This window comes from Lottia gigantea (assembly GCF_000327385.1).
Source record: "Lottia gigantea unplaced genomic scaffold LOTGIsca_18, whole genome shotgun sequence".
Classification (NCBI taxonomy): domain Eukaryota; kingdom Metazoa; phylum Mollusca; class Gastropoda; family Lottiidae; genus Lottia; species Lottia gigantea.
Window position 1 is genome coordinate 751,984 of NW_008708301.1, and position 23,718 is coordinate 775,701.

Genomic DNA, 23,718 nt, shown 5'->3' on the forward strand with positions numbered 1-23,718 from the left:
TGCATACTCATCAGTTTGAACATATATGCTTTTTATCACCATGAATAGTGTTCAGAAAAACAAGTCTAAATTCCCAGAGGTGATGGCACTGTATAACAGTTTTCATTATCCAATATGAATGATCATAGGATCAGAAAAAGTAAAAAACATCTACTAACAGATTGATTTCTATTTCTCAAATTTGCTGAAAATGCAACATTTTCTGAAAAATACATAATATCATTCCATTTGCTGACTGTTGTGAAAAATAAAAACTTATGCTAACCTTAGAATAACTGGATGGCATAATGCTAAGAAATTGAATCCACAGAGCTTTAAGTTGAAAACGTTGGAATTATTCCATGAATAGTACCTCACTGTCTCTGACCAACATTCAGAGTAAACCCACTAATTTGAAGACATTTAAATTGGGACAGTAAAATGTATAATTGATTAAATATTGCGAAAGAAATATAAAATGAGCAAGCACTAAAATAAAATAAATAAAATTGGCCTAAATCAAAATATGTACAGTTATATAACATTCCTTTCTTAAAATCTTGCATATTTACAAAAACATGATTTTTCCAACAAACTTCAACAATGCAATCATTCATTCATAAAAAACCTCTGCTTAAAACATATCAATCATTCCTTTAAATTAATATCGTATTCAGTAAGTTTATTCAGGGGGTGGAGCTGAGGCCTTTGTCATCATAGCTTCTGAATATGGGGGTGGAGCTTCATCATATTCTTTCTTCGTTTCTTGTTGTGGATAAGTCGCTGCCATCAATGGTTGAGCCTGTGCTGTATAATATGGACCTTGTTGATAACCTTGTTGAGGTGGATATACCACTTGTTGTGGGTAATATGGAGCTGAAATATAATATAACATACAGATTCTTACCAGGTAGTGTATTTCTTGAATCATACATCAACAATCTACACAGTATGACCTTATTATATTATGTTAAATATTTATGCAATATTATATGTTATATTATGCAAAATAGTTATCAAGCAGATGATTGCATCTAATATAGCTTCAATCTGTAATAAGATTGATCTAGTTCAGAGTATAAAAAGCATTCCCCAATTACACTGCAGATGACACTTTCAATGCACAATATGCAATTTTGCTGTAAAAAAATAGGACAGGACAATAATAGTTAACTTTTACCTGAAGCAGGCATAGCCCCTGGGTAATGTGTTGGAGGCGGTGCAGAAGTGTATGCAGATGGTTGGTACGGTACTTGAGGATATGTTGTTACTGTTGCTGTAGTCTGTGGTGCCTGCCTATAGACAGTCCCTTGATAAGATCTTCTTTTACAAATACAACAACAAATAATGGCTATAAACACAACCACTGTGGCCACTATACTCAACACAACAATTATGGTCACTAATGGACTAAAAAAATCCATAGTTTCAATCTCTGGAATTAAAAAATAAATATATTATAAGCTTAACCCTTTCAACCCTAGCAGCCGGTTTACCAGCCAAACACTAACGTCATGTATACGCTTTTACTTTTATTACTTGGAGTTCAGGGTATATGATGTTATATTTCATTTACACTCTGGGTTCTAAAATCTTCTATAAGGAATGAGGCTCTGTGGCTGTTGTTGTAATGTTAATGTAATGTAAAAGATATAAATTTTCATCGGCCATTGGTGAAAATATGAATTTTAAGTTCATGCTAAGAGTAAGATCTAATTAGGAATCAGTGCAACTCGGACAAAAACAAATCCAACCCAATGCAAATTTTAATATCAAAAATATTTCACGACAAACTCGGCCAACTTTTCATAACAAACTCAGCCCACTTTTTTTTTACATGGTACTTTCAATTTGTTTACAAAATATGAGTGGTCCCAGTTTGCATAATCAATGGACCAAGTTTGTCTCAGAAATAATCATTATTGGTCCGAGCCTCATAAAAAGTCATGAAAAATAATCATTATTTGGTCTGAGTCTTGTAAAAAGTCATGAAAAATAATCATTATTTGGTCTATTTTAGTTTTTGGTAAAATAATCATCATTCGGTCCATTCTCGTAAAAAATTGTGAGTCCTGTAAAAAGTGAGCTGAGTTGGTCCGAGCGGTATTGTATTCATCTATTTCTAGGTCCAGTATTCCTTTAAATTGGCTAAAAATAAAATACCTACCACCTTGATTACCAGTATGAATACTATCAGTATCACTATCCCATTCAAAATCTGTCAATAACTTTCTAGACATAATGACAGTAGATCTAAATATAATCTTAAAACTTGTATGAACCTTCAATAATCCAATTTCAAATAATAACTACGGCACGGCACGGCACAGCACAGCAGAGCACAGACACTGGGCTGGCACAATGCAACTATTCCAGTAAAATCAAGTTTAAAAGGAAAGTAAAAGCACTCTCAAGTAAGCTTACCACATTCACTTTAGTTGACTGAGACAAAAAGAACTAAGAAGTTTTTAAACGAGTAAAACTGTGAAGAATACAGAATGACTGTAATCCAGAGTCATTGACAATGGTATGGTAAGATTCAGACTCGTCGATGGAATATTAAAATTTTAACCGGAAGTTGATTATGTACAACTGCGCCATCTATAATACCGGCTGTCGTTATTTTCAAGATCATCATGTTCTGATTATCATAAAAATCTAAAGCGAAAGATTAGACACTAGTGTATTGAAATGAAATGAAATGAAAATGAAATGAATGGAGTTTTGCGTCCTACTTTATTGCACCATGTGGGCTAATGAAGACGGACATCGCAGGATAGCCAGGATAGCGGCATTAGCCTGCTCTCTTTCGATTTTCAACGTGCACAGCCTGTAGCACATGGAGCCTCGGTTTATTGTCCCATCCGAACGACTAGACGCTTTTTCCATATCAGCCCCTCTTACTTGCATCACTGACAGAGGGAACCGGGTTGAAAAATCCGAAGGTATTATCTCGACCTATGCCGGGATTGAACCCCGGACCTGGACCAGGTTAGCGAGCAAGCGTCTTACTCACTGAGCCACCAACCAGTGTATTGAGCACAATTAAAAAAAAAAGAAATAAATATCTAATTAATGTTAAACAGACCAGAGTTTGTAATTCCTCCCGTTTCTTTAACGATAGCTTGCCAGGCAAGGTAACCCACTGGCAGCTTTGATGTTGAATAATAAACATTTGACAGTTAGTCCTATAGTGCATAACAATTAGGCTACCAGTATGAAATATTCAACCTTCATTCATACACTTAATTTGAACTTTTTGGGGCGATACTGAATGATATTAACAAGTTTTGTCAAAATCTGGAAAAAGAATCGTGCTTTTAACTGTTTACGAGATTAAAAAAAGATAGCTTGCCAGCCAAGGTAACATACGCCCACTGGCAGCTGTCAGAAATGATAAAACAGTATTTAGTGAAAGTATGATTTGTCTCATGTCAAAGACATTTTAATAGTTTGAATTCAATGAGTTATTTATGCTGAGAAATTTTTAACTATAGCTAATAGAGTGAAACGTCAAATCAGACACGATATTTCGGTGAAAAATTATCCGATCATCAAAAAAATCGATAGGGATCATCTTCATAATGACATTAACACACAAAATCAAAATCATAAGAATCTGCAAAGAACTGTAGCCCGTAGAATGAGCACGAGTTGCACAATATAGCTAATAGAGTAAAACGTCAAGTCAGACACGATATTTCGGTGCGCCAGTTAGACTGTTAGCTAACCCTTTATATGACACGACAAACCAGGAGAAACACAGATCATTTAGAGAACGTTTATTGTATATCCAACATGGAGAACGAAAGCAAGGGAGATACTTACAAACAAAGGGAGTGAACTACAAACTGTGGCCTACGACAATACAAAGCCACAAATACCATACACTACTGCAAGATCTGTTGATGTTATGGGTCCACGTCGTGGATCTATATGCAAGATTTCCAATTCCAATTCTTGTATGGCTCTTTCTGCAACGGGGTTTTTATTGATATTTTTAATCCTTCCTATTTCGATACAAATTCTGTGTTTCTGCAGCAACCCGTCATTCGCTAGACTTTGAAATCCTGGAGCCGCATCAACACGTATGACGCACGGTGGACCGTCAAGGGGGCGAAGCTCAATACATTGACGGATCAAAGCATTTCTGAATGTAACGGCTGTCTCGCCCTCTATGAGGCAGGCTGTGGTGAAAGAGGACACGCATTCTCTCAGTGTCAGTATCATTTGACGCCCCCTTCGTAGGACGTCGGCAGCAAAGGTTATTCCAATAACTTCTGGTGGCATGGAAGAAGACTGTTCTGTTTTGGTCTTTGGAATCTGTTTTAGGGCTGCGCATTGTTGACATGAAGAAGAAATTCGTTCAATTGTCTTATCCATCTAGAGCGAAATAGTATCGGTGAAGCACCTTTTCATTTGATATGCCGAAGGATGGTTAAGACGTAAGTGTAATGCAGTGATAATACCATCCAGGACCTGTCGAGGGACCACAATACATTCTCTTGGGGGTTGTAAAAGGTCTGCATACTTCACAACCAGTATACCATCTTAAGAAATAGTAGCGACTGCGAGATATCTTTAATGTCCTTTATGTTAATGAGTTTTTTTTGATGGACGTGTCCCTTGAGATAAATGTGCATGCGTACGTCTGAGATCGGCGCATTCTCCTTGTAGTGACCTCCATGTGCTTCTCGTCAGAAATGGTATGCGACTTTTACCAGATAGGATATCATCTACCTCAATGTTTCGAACGACGCAATCTTTCAGTGTTTCTACGAAGGAACATATCTGACATGTACTATCCTGACATTTCTACTTGAAAAATCAGACGGGATATTGGATTTCCCGGCCAAATGGCTTACCACAGATAGAAATGTAGATACACGTGGACTGGATGAGAATTCTCCTTGGCATAATTTGCGATACGCTAGAGTACACGGTTTGCTGTCAGTCAGTTAAGATATGCGCTTTATGTCTGTACTGGATTATATACGGACTAAAATGCTTAACTGCTACAGCAATCGATAAGACTTCTACTTCACAAGGTATCCGTGATGCTTGGCGCGGCTTTAGCTTAGCACTGAAGAAACCAGCAAGTTTCGTTTTACCGCTGCGAACCAGGTACAATGTTGAACAGATACCTAGTTTCTTTACTGCAACGTCTGTTATGATGGTCAGCGGGTCGGGGTAGCGTAATCGTTTTGTTGGTGGATAAGGATTTCTGTGCGGCAACAAATGAAGCTGCTGATTCATCAGACTACATACTTTTTTCACTAGACTGGCGCCCAGCAACAATATCATATAAGGGAGCGATTATAGAAGAGCAATGTGGAAGCACTCTAGATAAAACCTTATAAGCTCCTATGAAGGATCTCAGTGCAGATACGGTTGATGGTTAGGGGCATGTTGATAATGTAGCGATGCGGTGTGGGCTTGCCTGTATGGTGCCCTCCTGCCACAGCCATCCGAGAATGTTTACACTTCGTGGAGCTATAAGTGGTTTAGTTGGTGATAACTTTTAAGTTGTTAGCTTTCAGTGCGGTTAACACCGAGCACCAGTTTTGTTGTAGCTCTTCTGGTGTTGTACCACCACAATAGAGATCATTGTAGACAGGCTTGTTTGTTGGGTTCTACTTGTAATATGCAAGATAGATCATTCTTACAACTGTATAGTTGTTTGTAAGAGACTTGATACGGACTTCGGCTATGCATTTACTTTCCAAATGAGATGACTGCAGCTAAGATATTAACAAACACTTTATTTACATCCAATAACCTAACTAACTAACACTGAATACTAAACAATAAATATAACTCCAAGTCTAAACCAAAAAGGGAGATCCCCCCCCCCCCCCAGAATTCCCATACTCTAGTGCAACATGTTTCTCCGCTAACCCAAGAGTGACCCTGATATCTTTTCCTAAGTTGTATTTATTCCCTTACCGAGATGGTCATTGAAATAAAGGAATCCTTTGTCTGCCCGACATTTGACTAAAACCCCTGTGGTTAGTTAGGGTTTATAACACTGGTCAACCACTTATCATGTATATAACCTGAGGTAAGATTGAACAAATCCTTCCCCTAAAGTTATTGATAAGTATATACCGACTGTGTGTCGTCTCTGTCATGTGCACATTGGGTATCAAAGGCGATGTAAGATATAACAATAGACAGTTGAAATTATAGATAAATACTAACACCCCAGCTGTGCGGTAATACTCAAAGACCATGACATCTTACTTATTCAATAAAGAATATTACAATATAAACAACGCTACATCATCAGCTAGTTTGGCTACCGTTCCTTTCTCGATTAAATCACCCAAAACGCGGCACATTGGTTCCTCAAGACCTGTTTCGCTACCCGGCATTCCCATTGCAGATCGAGCGTATACGCGCACCCCACGGAAGGGAGTAGCCACACAATATTTCATGGAATCATGTGAGGGATTTGGTAAAATGCACTGGATAGATCTGTGATGAATAAGTATTTCCATTGGCTTATTTGACGAAGAATGGAGTCAACGTCAGGGAGGAGAGACGGCTGAGGCTTGCTGTATCGGCTAACATCGCCAAACGCAGTGACAAGTCGGAATCCTCCAGAAGGTTTCTTCACAAGGAATGAAGGATTAAGATATTCTGTTCCAAGTCGTCGAACATATGTTGTAATTCAGTGAAACGATTACGTGAATACTGTGGTAATCGTCCTTTACGTTGAGGGGGAGGCATAGGGCCCATATTGACTGCTGCCTGGAATGGTCCAGAAGCACCATTGTAGCCATCACAGATGGAACTGAAAACGTCATCAAAGTCTGTTAACATGTCCCTAGAACATCTTCTTGTTTCTGTGGGTAAGATTTTGTTTGTGTGGGTCAACTTGGACGTTGTCAGAATGAAGATCCGAAGAAGTAGTAGAACATTCTTTTGGTTTTGACAAGTTATGAGATGTTTCGCGTAGGTCAGGAGTGTATACAGCCCGTACCTCGCAAAAATGTTCATGTTGCTTCAAAGTTCGTGGAACGCCTGACGCGTTTGGGATCCTTACTTGTCCAGCTAAACATGGGAGTACACATGGGGGTGGCCATGTTGTAGTAGTGGATGTATTGTGGTGTCTGGTGTCCTGGCGCGGTTCGATAGCAAAAATATTGTCACGTACATAATCAGATGGCACGTTCAATTCGAGATATTCACCAGGCCATGTTGTTGTCTTCCTGTCTGGAGCTCTCATCAAAATAGTCCTTCGAACTGTGTGGGACTGATCAGTTTCCTTAAAGTAGTAGGAAATAAACTTACATCACTAAAAATGATGCGCTTTAGGGCCGGTCTGATAGTGATGTCATTGTATGGGAGAAAGGGGATCCCAGCGAGAATGTCTACATTTAATCTTTCTAACTAAACCCTCAAAATATAAGTTTCTTCCTTGAAGAATGTAGTTTCTCCAAGAATTTTTAGACTGGAAGTACCATCGGCTTCGTTACACGCGTATGCCAAGTTTCTGTACCGTGGAAGATGATATCAAATTGCCTGTGGCTCCAGAGTCAAGGATAACACGTACGCAGATATGTTTATAAAATGTGTCCATAAATGGACGTTGCACCTGTAGGGACGCATGCACTTGAATCTTCATTAGATAACACGATATCTTCAATATCTGCAGGTAAGTCGTTGTCAAGGAAGAGCGCAATTTGACGAGCCCTCAGAATATACTTGCGATCTTTCTCTGGAAGGAATTGCACTCGCTAAGAAAATGCTTACTAGACCCTCTTCCTGATGCTACACATAAGGGACATGACGTAGATTGGGAATTACTCTCTTTTTTGGAAAGTAGAAGTTTGACTTCCCATGACTTTCACATCCTCGGCTGTACGAATTTCCTCAAGTAAAGAATCGAGAGCCTGTGAGATTTCGGGCTTAATAGAAGCTAAAGTTCTTGAGCGCAATTCGGTTCCATAGCGTTGCTTGATTAATGGGGTAAGTCTTTGTGTAATAGGCGTAACCAGGTAAGGACGATCAAATTTTCAACCGTAGGTGAGCATTCCTCATCCTCGTGAATGGCATTACCATGGTGAGTTATGCCAGGATCTCTTAAGAGAAGATTATCTTCTATGAATGCAGCCAAGCGTTGGTAGAAATCTTCAGGTCGTTCTTCGACGTCTAAACTGATATCATCGAAATCCAAGAAATGGCTTCCGGTTGACTGGAAACCACAGTGAAGACGGATTGACTGCCATATAGAGATGTAGATGTAGATGTAGAGTTCTGGACAATAGATTTCCTTGAAATCACGGGGCAATAATTGGCAATTTGTCCGAGCATTAATTCTAATGTTTTAACCTTTTGTAGTGCAGTTTGTCTTCTGTTTTCTGCTACCCCCTCTCCGTCATTGTTGAATCCCCTGGTTGGGGTAGCCCTATAGTTTGTTTTAACCATATGACAGTAGTGTATGAGCTTATAGATTGGTCGCATGGGGATTCCCCATTCCATTTCATTTCATGGGGAAAATGCGACCAATCTATAAGCTCCCAAAAAAGACCTAAATTCCCTACATTTCATAAATTCTTACAGCAAAACATCCTACATTTCATAAAACATCCTACATTTCATAAATTCTTACATTAAAAAAAGACCTAAACACCTTCAATCAATTTCCTACATTCCATCAAAAAAGCATATTAAAAATACCCTTATATAAAAATAACATAACATTTTTTAATAGCCTCGTTTTAAATAATGTTATTTTTAGTCTAGAAAAAAGGGAGATAACTCTTGTTTTGGAAAACAATTTTCTACTCAAATTTTAAACCTTAAAAATGGCGAATAAAATACTAGATCCAATCTTTAGATTATACGATCCGATTCGTTATTCGTTTAACAAGAAAAAAGAGGATTATATTATCATCTCACCGACTGTTGGTTCTAAATCCCAATTGAATGATGGTGGTAGAATTACCGTCGAAATAAATTCATTATCGAATTGGTTGCTTATTTCCTATGCTTATTTCAGATGCGATTTCAAAATTTAAGAAGGAACTCAGAATCAAGTTCCTCAAACAAATACAACGTTAGAAAATAATTTCTTTCCATCTGTATTTAGCGAGATGGTTTAGGAAGCTGGTTCAAATCCGATAGAAACAATCAAACACCCTGGGGAATTTGACACAATGTTGAAAACAGTTTTATATCCTAAAGATTTCGATTCAGTCTCGGGTTGGATACCCGATGTTGGCGATGGAAGTGTTTTAAAAGAAGCGGTAAGAAATGTTGCAAATGATGCCGATTTAGATAGAGTGAGAGATGTTGCTCGAAACACCATAGAAAGAGAAGCACGAATAGCTAATCATGGATTTGAAAAACGAGTACTTCAGTACAATAATATTGTTGAGAATAATAGGTGGGGTAATTACGTAAAGTGGAAATTATATCCTTTATTCGGTCTGTTGGAACATAGAAAAGTTTCCATAGGCTTACCCTATTAAATTCATCTACAAAGAGAAATCAACGACGATAAGATATTCTTTGGAGAGAATGGTTCAGATGCAAAATTAGAAATAACGAATCTCCAACATTTCATACCCGTAATAACACCATCAATTGAAGTAGAAACGAGAATATTCAACTCGTTAACTAAAGATATTGAAATAGCTTTTCTTCATCGTAACACGGTAGGTAGCATGACTTTAACGGGAGAATCCACCACGTGGCCAATCACTAACACTATTAAACCAGCAAGATACTTAATGGTTGGTTTCAAGAACTTACCAGATTCTCAAACGAATAACAATAATGTCTTTAGAGTGGCAATGAACCAAACTCAAAATCCTTTAATCCATCTACCTCAGTTTGAATATGTAGATTTTGCACTTAATCATCCAATCTTCTGTTTTGATCTATCAGCTCACCAAGAAGATCTTTTCAAAACAGGAGTGAACATAAATATTCATATATAAAAACACAAGGAGATCTAACAGGTTATTGTTTATTATTGGAAGAAGCAAAACATTTAATTAAAATAGCAGATAGAAGAATGATAAGAATTGAGTAAAAAATACACCCTTTAAAAATGAAACCAGAAACTTTAGTTATGAAAATAATAGAAGCTGTTGAAACAGCTTCCCCAACTGTAATAACTTTCAACGGTAAAAAAATCAGCATAACTAAAAAACTTATTGATAAATACAAATATTGTCAAGTCAGAGACGATATAGATTTAGAAAGAATTGACGCGAACGCAAAAGAAGGTGGATTTTTACCTTTCCTTCTACCTCTAATATTTGGTGGTATTGCAGCAGCGGGTGCAGCTACTGGAAGAATAACTGCCGCAGTCAAAGCTGCCAACGCAAATCAAGCAGCTGATGCTAAAGCCACTGAAGAAGGTAGACATAATTTAATAATGGAAAAGGAAGCCAAAGGTTCAGGAGTGGGAGATATGATAGGCACAATAAAAGAATTTGGAAAAAGATTTGGGGAAGAAACCAAGAAAACTGTTAAACAAGGATTAAATAAATTAGTAGATAGTATTGACACGGTAGAAGTCAAAGTCAAACATAAGGGTAATGGAATATTTTTAAAAAATATACACACTGGAGAAGGAATATATCTTTCAAAGTATAAAGGAGCAGTGATTTTTGGAACAAATTAAAATAATAAAAAATGGGCAAAAAATTTAATCATTCAGAAATATTTCCTAATAATCCAATGCTCATGTGTATATGCGGTAGTTCCGGTTCTGGAAAAACACATCTCACTTTTAACATGTTGACAACACCAAACCTTTTAGATTTCGATTCTTTGTATATCTACACAACAATATGGATATTCCCATTGCCGATTACGAGGATTTGGTAGCATACTTACAATTTCTAAATGCAATAAGAAAGTCAGGACCCGAAACAAGAAGATCAAAAGAAGTTAAACTATATATAAGAGTAATTGAACATGATGATGAATACGAAGTTGACGAAGCAGATGATTATGCTGAAGACAATCCAATCATACAAGAAATAGACGAATTCGATGATATGGTGGCATCTGGAGATTACGAGTAATACTAGCGGCAATGAAGGAAGGACATCGATCGCACAGACAATATAATGAAGTAAATTGTATACTAAAAAGACTCCTAGAGAAAGGTATTATAGATAAAAATGATTATAAAAGCGTGATTAAAAATGTCAAATAAAGATCAACTATTCGTCCTCACTTCAAATAAATCAGACATTAAATTGTCTCTAGATTATGAGTACGAACTCAATCGCAATCAAGAATATGAATTGGGATTAAAATATTTCTCTGTTTACAATTCCATTAGAAATATCAACGAAAAAAATAATCAAATAAAAATATCAACAGATAACGGAGTTACGTTCAAAAACATACGTTTACTACCAGGAAGCTATGAATACATAGCCATTAACGAATACCTATCTGAAGATGGAGGAAGTGTAGATGGTAAAAACAATATTGAATTCGAAGGTAATTTGAATCTGAACAAAATAAAATTGATATTAAGAAATAATAGTCAAGTTGATTTTAACGTAGAAAATTCATTGAATACGTTACTAGGATTTGATTAACGAATATACACCCAATCCACGGTGGATTTTTCAATAAATACAAACGTCAGATTATTTACAGTCTTCCAACATTCACTGTACCGATAGGATATAGAATTATTGAGAAACCATTTCAAACGACGTATTTACCACTTAATTCCTTTATGATTAAAGATATAGATCTGGAAATTAAAGATGGTAAAAATAGGTTTATAGATTTTGGTAACGAGGAAATTGTTATATTCAACTTCATTTAAAACAAAAAAATTAACACTCTTCATTCTCTTCTTGAATAGTAAGGTAATCGTAATCATCAAATTCGTAGTTTTCATCCATGTTCAATTCTTTTCCGTCGTTGTAAGGATACACGATTCCTTCACTGTTTGGTGCTTTTCTCTTAACGAGATTTAGATAGCTTCTTTGGAATAACTACTCCATTGGTGAAACTTCTACCCAAGGTTTCTTAAATTCATTCATTACATCCACTAGCTAATCGAATATAATCTTCTACGGATATCTTATCTTTAGAGTAACCCTTAAACGTTTTCTTTTCTTTTAGAATACCGTCGGAAGTTAGAATGATATTGTATTTGACTTTTGGCGCTAAATATAAACCAAATATAATTCCACCATCACCGTAATCATTCTTTCCTTTACAATAATCATTTTCGGACACCAACCCAGCTTCATTTAATTTATCCCAATTGCTAGACGAAATGTATAAACTATCGGTATCCGTATAGTATATTTCAGGCTTATAAAATCCATCTATCACGCAAATAAAATTATTCATTATTTTTTAACTGTGAGATAAAACGAATGATCCCAAATGGCTAGGTGTTAGTCGTGTAGATTTAGGAGGAGGAATGAATTCTTTTTCTTCTTCATTTATCTCAACTATATATTGACTATCATTTACTTTTTCATAGTTTTTGATGTGTGAATCGTAGTTGGCTTTTAAAGTCGCTTCACTCCATAGATGTCTCGATGTAGTTATATCCTTCTGAATAGATTTACCATACAACGAATTGCCTAATAATTTCATGCAATTACTACCTACGATATTACCTTCTCGTTTATATTTATTTCTTAGATCTCTCAAAATTAAAATATAATCTCTATAGGGTGGAGTTTAAAAATTTTCTTCGTAAACTATACCATCTAATATTTTAATAATTCGTCCACCGGCTTTCACTATTTCTTGAATATCGACCGATGTTAAAACGTCGTGACAGAAACCATTTCTGAACCTGATGTTAGTGCCAGTTTCCTTTTTACCTATTCTATTCGTGAAAGTGATTTTATCTTTAGCTGGTATGGGTTGGAAGAACATGTTGGTAGGATATTCAAACCAGACTTTTAAAATAGCAGTTCTAGGTCTGAATTTCTGTTCATTAAAGAGCTTGAGATATTCTTTATTTTCTTCTTGTCGAAATGTTCTACCACTTTCCGCTCTCGGATATTCGCTATCTAAATCCGTCATGGCGGAAGCGTACAAACCGTTAGCATCAAAGGCCATTAGTTTAGTACATTTTATTTTTTTAAGTCTCGAATGAACCTCCGCTTTATCTTTCGTGCTAGCGCTGTATTCTTTGAATCAATCTATTATATTATCAGAGTCACTTTGTGAAATAAACTCCTTTAATATATTACAAATTTCATCCATTTTATTCGTTTCAAATGATTTTCGATTTGCCGAAACTCTTCCTCCTTTAATACTTTGTCTGATAAAATATCTTATAAAAGGGTGAGTATGTGAGTAAACTTTTTCTACGTTTTCTTTTTCAGTGTGTTTCGGAACCTTTCTAGTAGTTTCATACCATTCTTCTTCAACCATTTCTTTATCGTAATGATATAAATAATACCAACCCTTTAAAGATAAAGAAGGAGCCGTTAGATTATTGGAAATAATCTGAAATACAGCTTCTTTCATTGCTTGATTGTATTTTATCAAACAAGCTCCGAGACATAACGTATCTCTTTTAGCGTAAGGTTCCCATTCGTGTCTTAAAGGTTTCCAATTATCTTTGGTGTATTTTGCAATGTCTACATCCTCGATCTTTCTCAAATTCATCGGTAGATTAGAAGATGAATTTCCCCATGCCGCCAAACTAGATTTTTCATGTTGATAGGAACATATGAAATTAATATTTTGCCCATTATTTGTTTTTGTCTTTTCCATTTTTTCTGTAAATATTCATCGGTGAATGAATTAGTTAGGTAGAGACAGAATGCGTTACAAGCTGTTACTAGTGGACATTGCGTTAGTTTTTTCGCATTTTTAAGCATGATCCAGTTATCAAAACCGATAGCGTTATGAGCAATTAATGTTATTCTTTTTTGATCTATTTTTCCGTTGTAACATTTGATCGATGCAATCTGTACCTACAAATATTTCTACTATATTAGTCATAACTTTGTTGTAAAATTCTTCTGGAATGGGATCTGTCGGCTTTAAATCTGGAAAGAGATTATTTATTCTGTTAAACATTTTTCTTAGTTTTTCTAAATTAATTAACGTGCAAGAATAAGTTATGGCTTTATTTTCGTTATAGGTTTCGCAATCCCACGCGTATAAACAATCATCGGGAATGGTTGGAAAAACGTTTAGTTTTAGAGGTGAAACTTGCGATATCGCATTATCATCTCTACAAGTTCTCCATACGTTTTCATCGTAATTATCTTCTATTTCTTTAATGCCTAAGGTTTTGTTATTTCTTCTAATGAGACAGAAATGTGATTTATATAAGTAAAATACCCAATCTAATTCCTCGGATACTCTCTTTGGTTGAAAATGTCTATGTTTGGGCATATAAATTTGAAAATAAGTATTAAATTTCTCATCGAATTCACTGATTCTAGCAGATGTCATAACTCCTTTTCTGTTTGATTTTGAAAAACTGTTGATGAAATCGTGAAATTCTCTCGTGTAGTCTTCGTTTAAAACATTATTAACGCACTTTACAAAGCAGTATCCATCGCTCGGTATATAACAATTTATACCGATATATTCTTTTATCTTTTTGAGTAGGGTTACACCTCTACCCTTTTTTGATCTTTTTATTTCTTTGAAATTGTTTTTACGAAAAATCATTTTTCCTGTGAAATACCAATCAGAAGCATCCGATTTATCATCCACTCTAGTGAAGAAGTTGCGAAAAGTTTTGGCATTAAAAGCTACAAATTGCATGCCTTATTTGCGTCCTCCATCTTGAGTTATCTCTCCATCTAATTAAATTTGCCCTTTAAATGTTAAAATTCATCAGTGATAAGCTTAATAGCATTGGAAAAAAGTTCATTTGATATGAATGTTTCATCGTTTAAAATTTAAATTTTATTCATATTTTTAAAGCAACTATTTTTAACTAGGAATTTTTAACTTTTATTGATGATATTTCTGCATCAAATTTATCTAAAATTTCATTGAATTTTTTTAATTCTTCAACTGTTATGTTCTTGTAATGAATAATTTATTAAGATATGTATTTAAAATTTCTGTTTTCTTTTTATAATGAGCTTTCTGTTTTGATGTAAAACCTAAAGTAATCAATCCACAAGATGAAGTTTGAACGGCAGTGAACGCGGCTAATACAGTTGGGACAATTATTGGAAGCATTAATCCACCGGTTACGGCTGTTGCCACCGTTATCCCTACTGTTAGAACTGTACTTAATGTTTTCAAAACAGAATCGATTCTACTCCATGTTGTTCTACATTTGTTGAATTGTTTTAGTTTTTGTTTTAGTTCGTTTTGTTTGTCTATCATATATTGTTGTCTACTTTCGAGTTCCATTTTTTAGGTAATTAAATTAAGTGAATTTCTGATAAAGCTGCTAGGTGTTTATTAATAACAACTTCTACAGTTACTAACGATATTTGTTCTTTCGAATCATTAATCTTATTCAGATGAACTGAAAATTTTGGTTTTCTAATAGAGATTGATATAACATATTAACATATGCAGCATCTCTTATTAAAAAATTTTGTTTTTGTTGACTTTTATGAATATCAATTGAGGTAAATATATCATTATTAACAAAATATAGTTTTACGTATTCAAAGTCTGATGTTCGTAAAAACTCATAACTCATATTTCCTTCTTTTTGTGGTTCTGGATTTCTAATAATACTTACTGATGGTGGAGTTTGCGTTTCCAATATCATATCAAAATGTAATGTAAGAAAAATATCTTCATTATCTGGTATGATTAACATTCTAAACCTATCTATATATTTTCCACTCGTTTTAATTTCATATAAGTGATTAACCTTGCTGTTTTCGTCGTTAATTTCAAATTCTTTAGTTTCTACATTGTCTCTACCATTGATAAACTGAAGAACTTTACGAGCGTTAAATTGATTAGAAGAATATGAGTTTTGTCTGAAGAATATTGATTCAACTTTTACCTGAATGGGAAAATTTATTTCAATTACAAATTTTCTTCGGAAATAAAAATATGATGGTTGATCATTAACATCATGAAATATGTAATGGGGGTTAACAGCTGAAGGATTAATTACTCTTATATTTGCTGTAAATCCATATTTTTGATCTATCAATATTATCAGTAATAGAAGCATCTTTATTACTCAAATTTCCAAATGGAAGATTGAAATAATATGATTCTTTCTTGAGAACCTTTTTTTCTAATGCGACTATATTTTTGTCCTGTTTTAAAACTAGGTTATTAATAGTGGTTATCTGTTGATGAATAACACTATCATCAATGTTTTGTATTTGTTGTTGAATATAGGTTTTGATTTCGCTATCATCAATATTTTGTATTTGTTGTTGAATATAGGTTTTAATTTCGCTATCATCTATGTTTTGTATTTGTTTTTTAATATTTCTTAGTTCTTTTTGTAATTCACTGTTAAGTTTAGTTTCCAGAGCATTTAATTCCTGTTGAAACGTATCTTCATTTTCATCTGGAATGTTATCTATCAATTGTTGAATGTCTAATTTTTGTTTTGCAATCTTATCCTCTAATTTAGACATTAATGAAATTAAATTTTGTAACTCAGTTTTGTTCACTACGTTGACCAATTCTTTTTGAATAAAACTTATTAAACCTTTTACCTCTTGTTGTAGTTTAGTATCATTAACAAAATTTTTATTATTTAGTTGACGTTTGAAGAATCTTTTCACATTACTTATTTCATCTTCTAAATGGTTTTTATTTACTTCAATTGAATTTATTTGATCTCGTAAATATTTCTTGTGAACAGCGTCATTATCGTTTTCCGGAGACTTTAAATTAGTTATGCTAAACTTGTTCATATCTAAATCACCTTGAAGATTGTCACCGATTTGATCCACAAAGTAAGGTTTCGCTTTATTTATCCACGCTGTAGTGTTGGGTTTTTTAGTTTCTAAAGATAAAGAACCTAATCCAAACTTATTCGCCATTTTTATTGAGTTAAATTTATTACAATTTCTTCAAACTGTTTTCCTAAACTCAACTGATATAAAACCCAAAGTGAAAGCTGACCAAAATACTTTTGTCCCGGTAATTGAATTTGAAAGGAAGAACATTTGATTGGTTTATTAGTCAATTGCACTATCTCTTCAGTGGGTTCTAATCCATAAGAATCGAAGAAATATAAGTCAGAGTCTTTGTACAAAGCAGAATGATGAACTCCTTTTTGATCGGAAGTATGTACATTTGTTATCGCGTAAAATTTACCTTTCTTATATTTCAGATCATTTATTTCATCTCTCAATCGGTAGTGATCATCTTCATAATGACATTGACACACAAAATCAAAATCAAAAGAATCTGTATAGAATTGTAGCCTGTAGAGTGAGCACGATTTGCACAATATAGCTAATAGAGTAAAACGTCAAGTCAGACACGATATTTCGGTGAAAAATTATCCGATCAGCACGAAAATCGATAGTGATCATCTTCATAATGTCATTGACACACAAAATCAAAATCAAAAGAATCTGTAAAAAATTGTAGCCTGTAGAGTACGCACGAACCAAATGTGAACGGACGGACGGACGGACCGACCGACGAACCGACCGACAGGGTGATTACAATATACGCCCGTATAATAATACGGGCGTATAATAATTGAAAGCGTTTTCAAGAACAAGGTCAATAACCATACTAAATATTTTTCGATTCTACTGATTTTCGAAAGGGTTCATGTTTGGTTGATAACAAACACTCACGCCAAGTTTAGTCGAAATCCATATAGAATTGAGCCTTTTAGAAAGTTAACGGGTTTAATTGAACGTATTTTCAAGAACAACGGCAATAACTCATACCAAATATTTAGATTTTTCTGATTTTATATAGGGTTTATACTTGGGTGATAACAAACATTCACACCAAGATTCGTCAAAATCTATCAATAATTGAGCCTGCTACTGCAGTGTTTACATGCTAATTTTTTTCAAGAACAAGGGCAATAAAACTCAATTATTCATGATATGCTCATTAGCCCCAAGTTCCAGCCACGTCAGTACTCTGATTATACCAAGATTATATCAACCATTCTCACGACTCAGCAGTCCTGCGAATAACCGTGCGTGCTAGGTTATCCAGGAATCAGAGCCACAATATGTATCCGATTGCGCCACTATTGAGCCATGACACAATCCCGATCTAATAATTCTCTACAACATACGTATATACAAAAACCTATATATACAATCCGATGACACCATAACCAATCCAAGACTGCATTGTCTATCTGTGCTCCGTCTTCCACGTTCAAGTTCCGATATGTGAGAATCGTGAGAGTTTCCCGATATGCTACTATTCCATTCTTACTAAGGGTAACGAATCAGCTAGGAATATGCCGGATGCAAGTACGAATTTGGTACGAATTTAAGCTAATTTTTGATTATTCTTGACAATACGTGAGGTGTTATAAATAGGATCCACCCATGCTCGAACACCATTTCAAATGGATGTCCAACGTAGAGCAGCCGTATTATTTGCTCCGGGATGGATGGATCAGCTGCTGAATGTGCTCATTACCACAGACTGATGCATGCAGGATCTGAGAATGGAAGATATAAGAATGCCTTTGTCAGCTAAGTGAGAATGTCACCCCACATGTTTGATGAGCTTCTCAACAATATTCGCCTAATTATCCTGAAAAGGGACACCCACGTGAGACCACCCTTAGATGCGGAAATGAAGCTGACCATTGGACATGTTCAAATCAAACGTTGAAGTTCGGGGATCTGTTCTACAAAGCATTGGAAGTAGCATAGGATTGAGAAGGTTGATTGCACGTGCGTGTGTTATTGGTTATAACCTTGTATGTTTGAGTATGTCTTGGAAGACTCTTAGATCGATCCTCGATAACCACGATGTGGAAGCGTTTCTACTAACAACACGAATGTCACCTCAATATTTAATACGATAAGTCCATGATTAAGTCCAAGATTTCAATTGTAATGAAGTTCATAATCAGTGGGACTGTGTATAATGTACATGTTCCAGCCTTGATCACCTCGATCATGATCATGAAAGACAATGCGACCACAATCGTATCCTATCGCAAGAGAGTGCGTCGGTTCTTGATGAACGTATCTTCATGAACTATATCATCCTGAATCTGATCTCAGTTAGTCTGTTTAAGGGTGGCAAGTGGAATAACCCGGGGAAATGCTCCATCCACAGATTGCAATGTTACTGTCCCAAACGCTTGTTTCTTGGTTGATATTTGTGTTGCTGGTTCATGTAGGTTTTTAAGCATTGTTGCTTGTAGTTTTTTTATTGACATTTATATCGCGCAATTAGGTGTCACTCATTTTCAAATTTCTAAGTGACCTGCAAATCTTTAAATAAATAAATATTGACAACATGCCACATTGGTCTGCTTTATTTGTCATAATGGTATTTTTTTTTCCGGGACTATTATTCAGTGACAACCTAATTTATCACTTGCTCTACATAGACAATTGACAGAAATAATATATATACATGTAAAACTTTCAAAATTTCAAAAAACAAAATCGTAATTAAAGACCAGTGCAAACTAAACTAAAAATGTGGGGAGGTAAAGAAACGGGTATTTGAAAGTATATGCTATAAATAAATCCAACCAGCTGAGGAAACCAAACCTGAAACCGATCCATCTCAAAAGGTATTAAAACTGTATTCACACTTAAAATCAATTCAGTCAGCTTCAAAGATTTTACTGTGGTAGATTAGATATTACATGAAATTAGCTTGATATCCTGGCTTAGATATATTATGTATGATATACACGTCTAATGTAAATAGTTTATTGAGACCAAGATATTAGTGGAAAGTTAATCAAAATTGAGGCCTTGACCGAAACATCTGCCGCTATTCCATCCTAAGTTGTTGGCTTGTGTACTGCCGATAACTGTCAAAACTTCTATATCAGAGGCAGATGTTTCGGAGTACTTGAGGCCGAGCAGAGACGCAAATGTTGTAACGATACGTCTATTGTGGAATAAGTGCCGAAGTTTGTGATCAAGTATATATTATTTCTTGGCAACAGGAATCTTTTATTTCAGGTAGGACCTCCAGAGAGATGATCCACCAACAGAAACGGTTCAATAACCATGTTACTAAGATAAAATATTCTTAAATAAATTTCCAGATCTTGTGGTAAAAGAAGTCATGTTTTTTTATTTTTGTATCGATTTCATGTGTGTAGGCCACTTTAAAAGATAATTTCTTATATAGTCGACTTTCAAAAATAATTTTTAACTTTTGGTGTATATTTGTGAATAAATGAAGTATAATTGACAACAATGACAGATGTATTGTTGTTTATTCTTATAAAATACTGAAATAACATCTAAAACAGATAACTCCATCTTGTATCAGCAGGTAAGATTTTATTAGTTAAATTCTCTTGGCAGGAGAGCATATTAATAGTCTTCACAAACTTACTTAGTATGACATGAATAAGTTAATAATATTATAAGCAGGTAGATCGTGTGTTTTTGAAACTGGAATCAGTGATAATAAAAAATTGTCAAAAGCATAACTATTTTCATATTAATCAAAATTGTATCAAGATATTGTTGAGAATTCCAATCATTGATATATCGACTTAGTAGGCTACCTTAGTGAAATAATTTGCCGGACAAAAGTACCAAACTTTCAGAAAATATAGGCAATGACTTGGCAAAGATTTTTAAGATGGCTGCCACAATGAAATATGTAAGGTCATCAAAATAAATGTTTTTGGTGGTAAATATTTCACCTGTAGTGTTTATAACATTGTCGTACAATTTTTCGCTTCCATCTGTGATTTTCAAAGTGATCACAAAAGCCTTTTTAATCATCCAAGTCACCATATCTAAGGTTATATATGACTTAGCATCATCATTAGGTCATCAAAATATATGGTTGTGGTGGCACTGATTACTCCTGTGATCTGTATTATATTGTCAGATAATTTTTGGCAGCTACTTTTTGGCAGTTATCTTACAACCCCTGAGTTATGTACGAGTGTCTGTTTCTTAACAGACTCCTTCTATAGGTTTAAACCTTAACTTGTCCTGAGTTTAAATGTGTAAATAATTTAGTGTAAGCTTTTAGTTCGAACAGTAACTCTCATTTAATTTAAACAGTTACATTTTTAGTTGGTACTTGCGTTACAGCATGCTTATAACATAAAAGAACATGTTAAAATCAACTGTGTTCAAATATTAATTTATTTACAGAATGGAAGTCAAATATATATCAGTATTAACCATCCTGTTGGTTGTTTACAGTGGATGTTTGTAAGTTACATTTCATAGTTTTTCCTTTATAAATACCCTTAAAACATTGTTATTTCGGTATGAATTTCATATGCATCCACCTCAATACATTTCTTGAAAGTCACTATCTCACAGAATTGTGGGAAATAAAGGCAAAACCTTTTTACATTGGAGTTATTTCTCTTGACAAAAATCATTCCTATAGAAAAATATATTTCAGAATTTTGAAAATAAAATTTGACATAATCTTACAACAACCTAATCAGCAGTTTTTTCCTTTCATCTCAATTGTCGTAGATTTCACATCTGTGGTACATGGGAAATCTCTCACCAAAGTACCCTTAGAAGTCTTGGTTTAATTAGAAGATCATTGGTTGTTTTCTTTCTTCTTATATTCAATTTTTACAATGAGAAAATTGTTCAGACCTTAATAATTATACGCCCACATGGAAATGTGGTGGTATATTGCCGTTGCCCCCGTCCGTCGGTCCGTTGGTCATTCGATCCGTCAACATTTTCTTGTGAACACCATAGAGACTAAAATTTTTATCTGATTTTAATGAAACTTGTTGTGATAATGTATATTGATGAGATCTTGGTCAAGTTCGAATTTGAAGATTTTTTGATGAACTCTTTTTGAGTTATTGCCCTTGATACAATAGGGACTACAGTTTTCAAATGATTTTAATGAAATTTGGTGTGATCATTTATATTGATGAGATCCCGGTCAAGTTCGAATTTGAAGATTTTTTGATGAACTGTTTTGAGTTATAGCCCTTGACTTAGGAAAAACGCGTCAAAATTTGTTTGTGAACACAATATATTAGAGATTACACTTTTCAAATGATTTTAATGAAATTTGGTGTGATCATTTATATTGATGAGATCCCGGTCAAGTTCGCATTTGAAGATTTTTTGATGAACTGTTTTTGAGTTATGGCCCTTGACTTAGGAAAAACGCGTCAAAATTTGTTTGTGAACACAATATATTAGAGACTACAGTTTTCAAATGATTTTAATGAAATTTGGTGTGATCATTTATATTGATGAGATCCCGGTCAAGTTTGAATTTGAAGATTTTTTGATGAACTGTTTTTGAGTTATAGCCCTTGACTAATGAAAAACGCGTCAAAATTTGTTTGTGAACACAATATATTAGAGACTACAGTTTTCAAATGATTTTAATGAAATTTGGTGTGATCATTTATATTGATGAGATCCCGGTCAAGTTCGAATTTGAAGATTTTTTGATGAACTGTTTTTGAGTTATAGCCCTTGACTTAGGAAAAACGCGTCAAAATTTGTTTGTGGACACAATATATTAGAGACTACAGTTTTCAACTGATTTTAATGAAATTTGGTGTGATCAATTATATTGATGAAATCCTGGTCAAGTTCGAATTTGAAGATTTTTTGATGAACTGTTTTTGAGTTATTGCCCTTGAAGACAATCGAGACTATAGTTTTCAAATGATTTTAATGACATTTGGTGTGATCATTTATATTGATGAGATCCCGGTCAAGTTCGAATTTGACGATCTTTCGATAAACGGTTTTTGATTTATTGCCCTTGTTCTGAATTTTATCAGAGACGAAGTGAAGGGTGCCTAGTTCCTAGGATTGTACTACCCCAATATACTACAAGCTTCCAATCTTCAATATTTATTTTCAAATATGGATTTTCGTATTGCAGAAATTAGTAATATGGTAGTTTAGTAGTCAACTGAAAATATAAATGAAAATCTTTGATAACAATTGAGTTTAGGCTTAGGCCTAGGTTTACGTGGTCTACAAAGCAAATTAATTAAATTTACATAAAATGCATACATAATAGACTAGAATATTAGCAAATCTACTCACTCTTTGAATGGGCTAATAATTGGCTTGGTCGCCTTATTCTAAAGGTTTATCGGAATCATGCACGTTTGTTCACGCACACCATTGCAACTTTTTCGGAATTCCCAAGTCACATGTTTTAGAATGAAATGAAATGAATGGGGTTGTTTATGTCTTTTTATTTATATCGATGAGATCTTGGTTAAGTTTGAATTTTCAACGATTTCACTCTTAACAATTTTTTTCACTTGATATTAGAGCTGTGTGATTTAATAATTTGATGTATGTGGATTATTGATATTGATTTTAAAATATTTTGTGGAATTGCATAAATAACTGACAGTCAATATATATATCATTGAATTCAAACTAATAAAATTTCTTTAATACGAGAAAGTTCGTACTATAGTCATTTCGTACTTTCGTACTTTTTATCATTTCTTACAGCTGCCAGTGGGCGTATGTTATCTTGCCTGACAAGCTATCTTTTTTCTCTGTAGGAGAACCAAAGGTGTCATTTCGATGCTATTCGGATTACTGGAAGTGTAGTTTATTATGCCTTCGTTGTATCCCTTTCTAGTCATTGTATTATTTACATCGTATAAAATTCGACTGTTCATTGATGAGTAGGCCCTAT

At 34.5% G+C, this 23,718-nt stretch overlaps 5 protein-coding genes across 5 annotated transcripts; 1 reads left to right on the plus strand and 4 right to left on the minus strand.

The window, feature by feature from the left end:
• Positions 1 to 370: 370 nt before the first annotated feature.
• On the minus strand, positions 371 to 2,514 carry LOTGIDRAFT_231161 (hypothetical protein). Its single transcript, XM_009052152.1, has 3 exons — positions 2,147 to 2,514; positions 1,160 to 1,414; positions 371 to 855 (listed from the first exon to the last, which is right to left on the minus strand). The coding sequence occupies exons 1-3, from the start codon at positions 2,217 to 2,219 to the stop codon at positions 662 to 664; spliced, it is 522 nt and encodes a 173-aa protein (XP_009050400.1). The 5' UTR covers positions 2,220 to 2,514; the 3' UTR covers positions 371 to 661.
• A 7,528-nt stretch (positions 2,515 to 10,042) lies between these two features.
• LOTGIDRAFT_158710 (hypothetical protein) lies at positions 10,043 to 10,621 on the plus strand (the record flags this gene model as incomplete). The annotated part of the gene is made up of 1 exon (XM_009052153.1): positions 10,043 to 10,621. The coding sequence occupies one exon, from the start codon at positions 10,043 to 10,045 to the stop codon at positions 10,619 to 10,621; it is 579 nt and encodes a 192-aa protein (XP_009050401.1).
• Positions 10,622 to 12,666: 2,045 nt separating this feature from the next.
• Positions 12,667 to 13,017, minus strand: LOTGIDRAFT_158711 (hypothetical protein; the record flags this gene model as incomplete). The annotated part of the gene is made up of 1 exon (XM_009052154.1): positions 12,667 to 13,017. The coding sequence occupies one exon, from the start codon at positions 13,015 to 13,017 to the stop codon at positions 12,667 to 12,669; it is 351 nt and encodes a 116-aa protein (XP_009050402.1).
• Positions 13,018 to 13,131: 114 nt separating this feature from the next.
• LOTGIDRAFT_158712 (hypothetical protein) lies at positions 13,132 to 14,724 on the minus strand (the record flags this gene model as incomplete). The annotated part of the gene is made up of 2 exons (XM_009052155.1): positions 13,132 to 13,721; positions 13,920 to 14,724. The coding sequence occupies 2 exons, from the start codon at positions 14,722 to 14,724 to the stop codon at positions 13,132 to 13,134; spliced, it is 1,395 nt and encodes a 464-aa protein (XP_009050403.1).
• Positions 14,725 to 16,046: 1,322 nt separating this feature from the next.
• LOTGIDRAFT_158713 (hypothetical protein) lies at positions 16,047 to 16,943 on the minus strand (the record flags this gene model as incomplete). The annotated part of the gene is made up of 1 exon (XM_009052156.1): positions 16,047 to 16,943. One exon carries the CDS (start codon positions 16,941 to 16,943, stop codon positions 16,047 to 16,049), a length of 897 nt encoding a protein of 298 aa, XP_009050404.1.
• Between the last annotated feature and the right edge of the window lie 6,775 nt (positions 16,944 to 23,718).

Coding starts and splice junctions, on each gene's coding strand:
- LOTGIDRAFT_231161 (XM_009052152.1), bottom strand. CDS start 2,219: ATGTCTAGAAAGTTATTGACAGATTTTGAATGGGATAGTGATACTGAT. Junction 1,415..2,146: donor TCATACTGGTAATCAAGGTG/GTAGGTATTTTA, acceptor TTTTAATTCCAG/AGATTGAAACTATGGATTTT. Junction 856..1,159: donor AGGGGCTATGCCTGCTTCAG/GTAAAAGTTAAC, acceptor ATTATATTTCAG/CTCCATATTACCCACAACAA.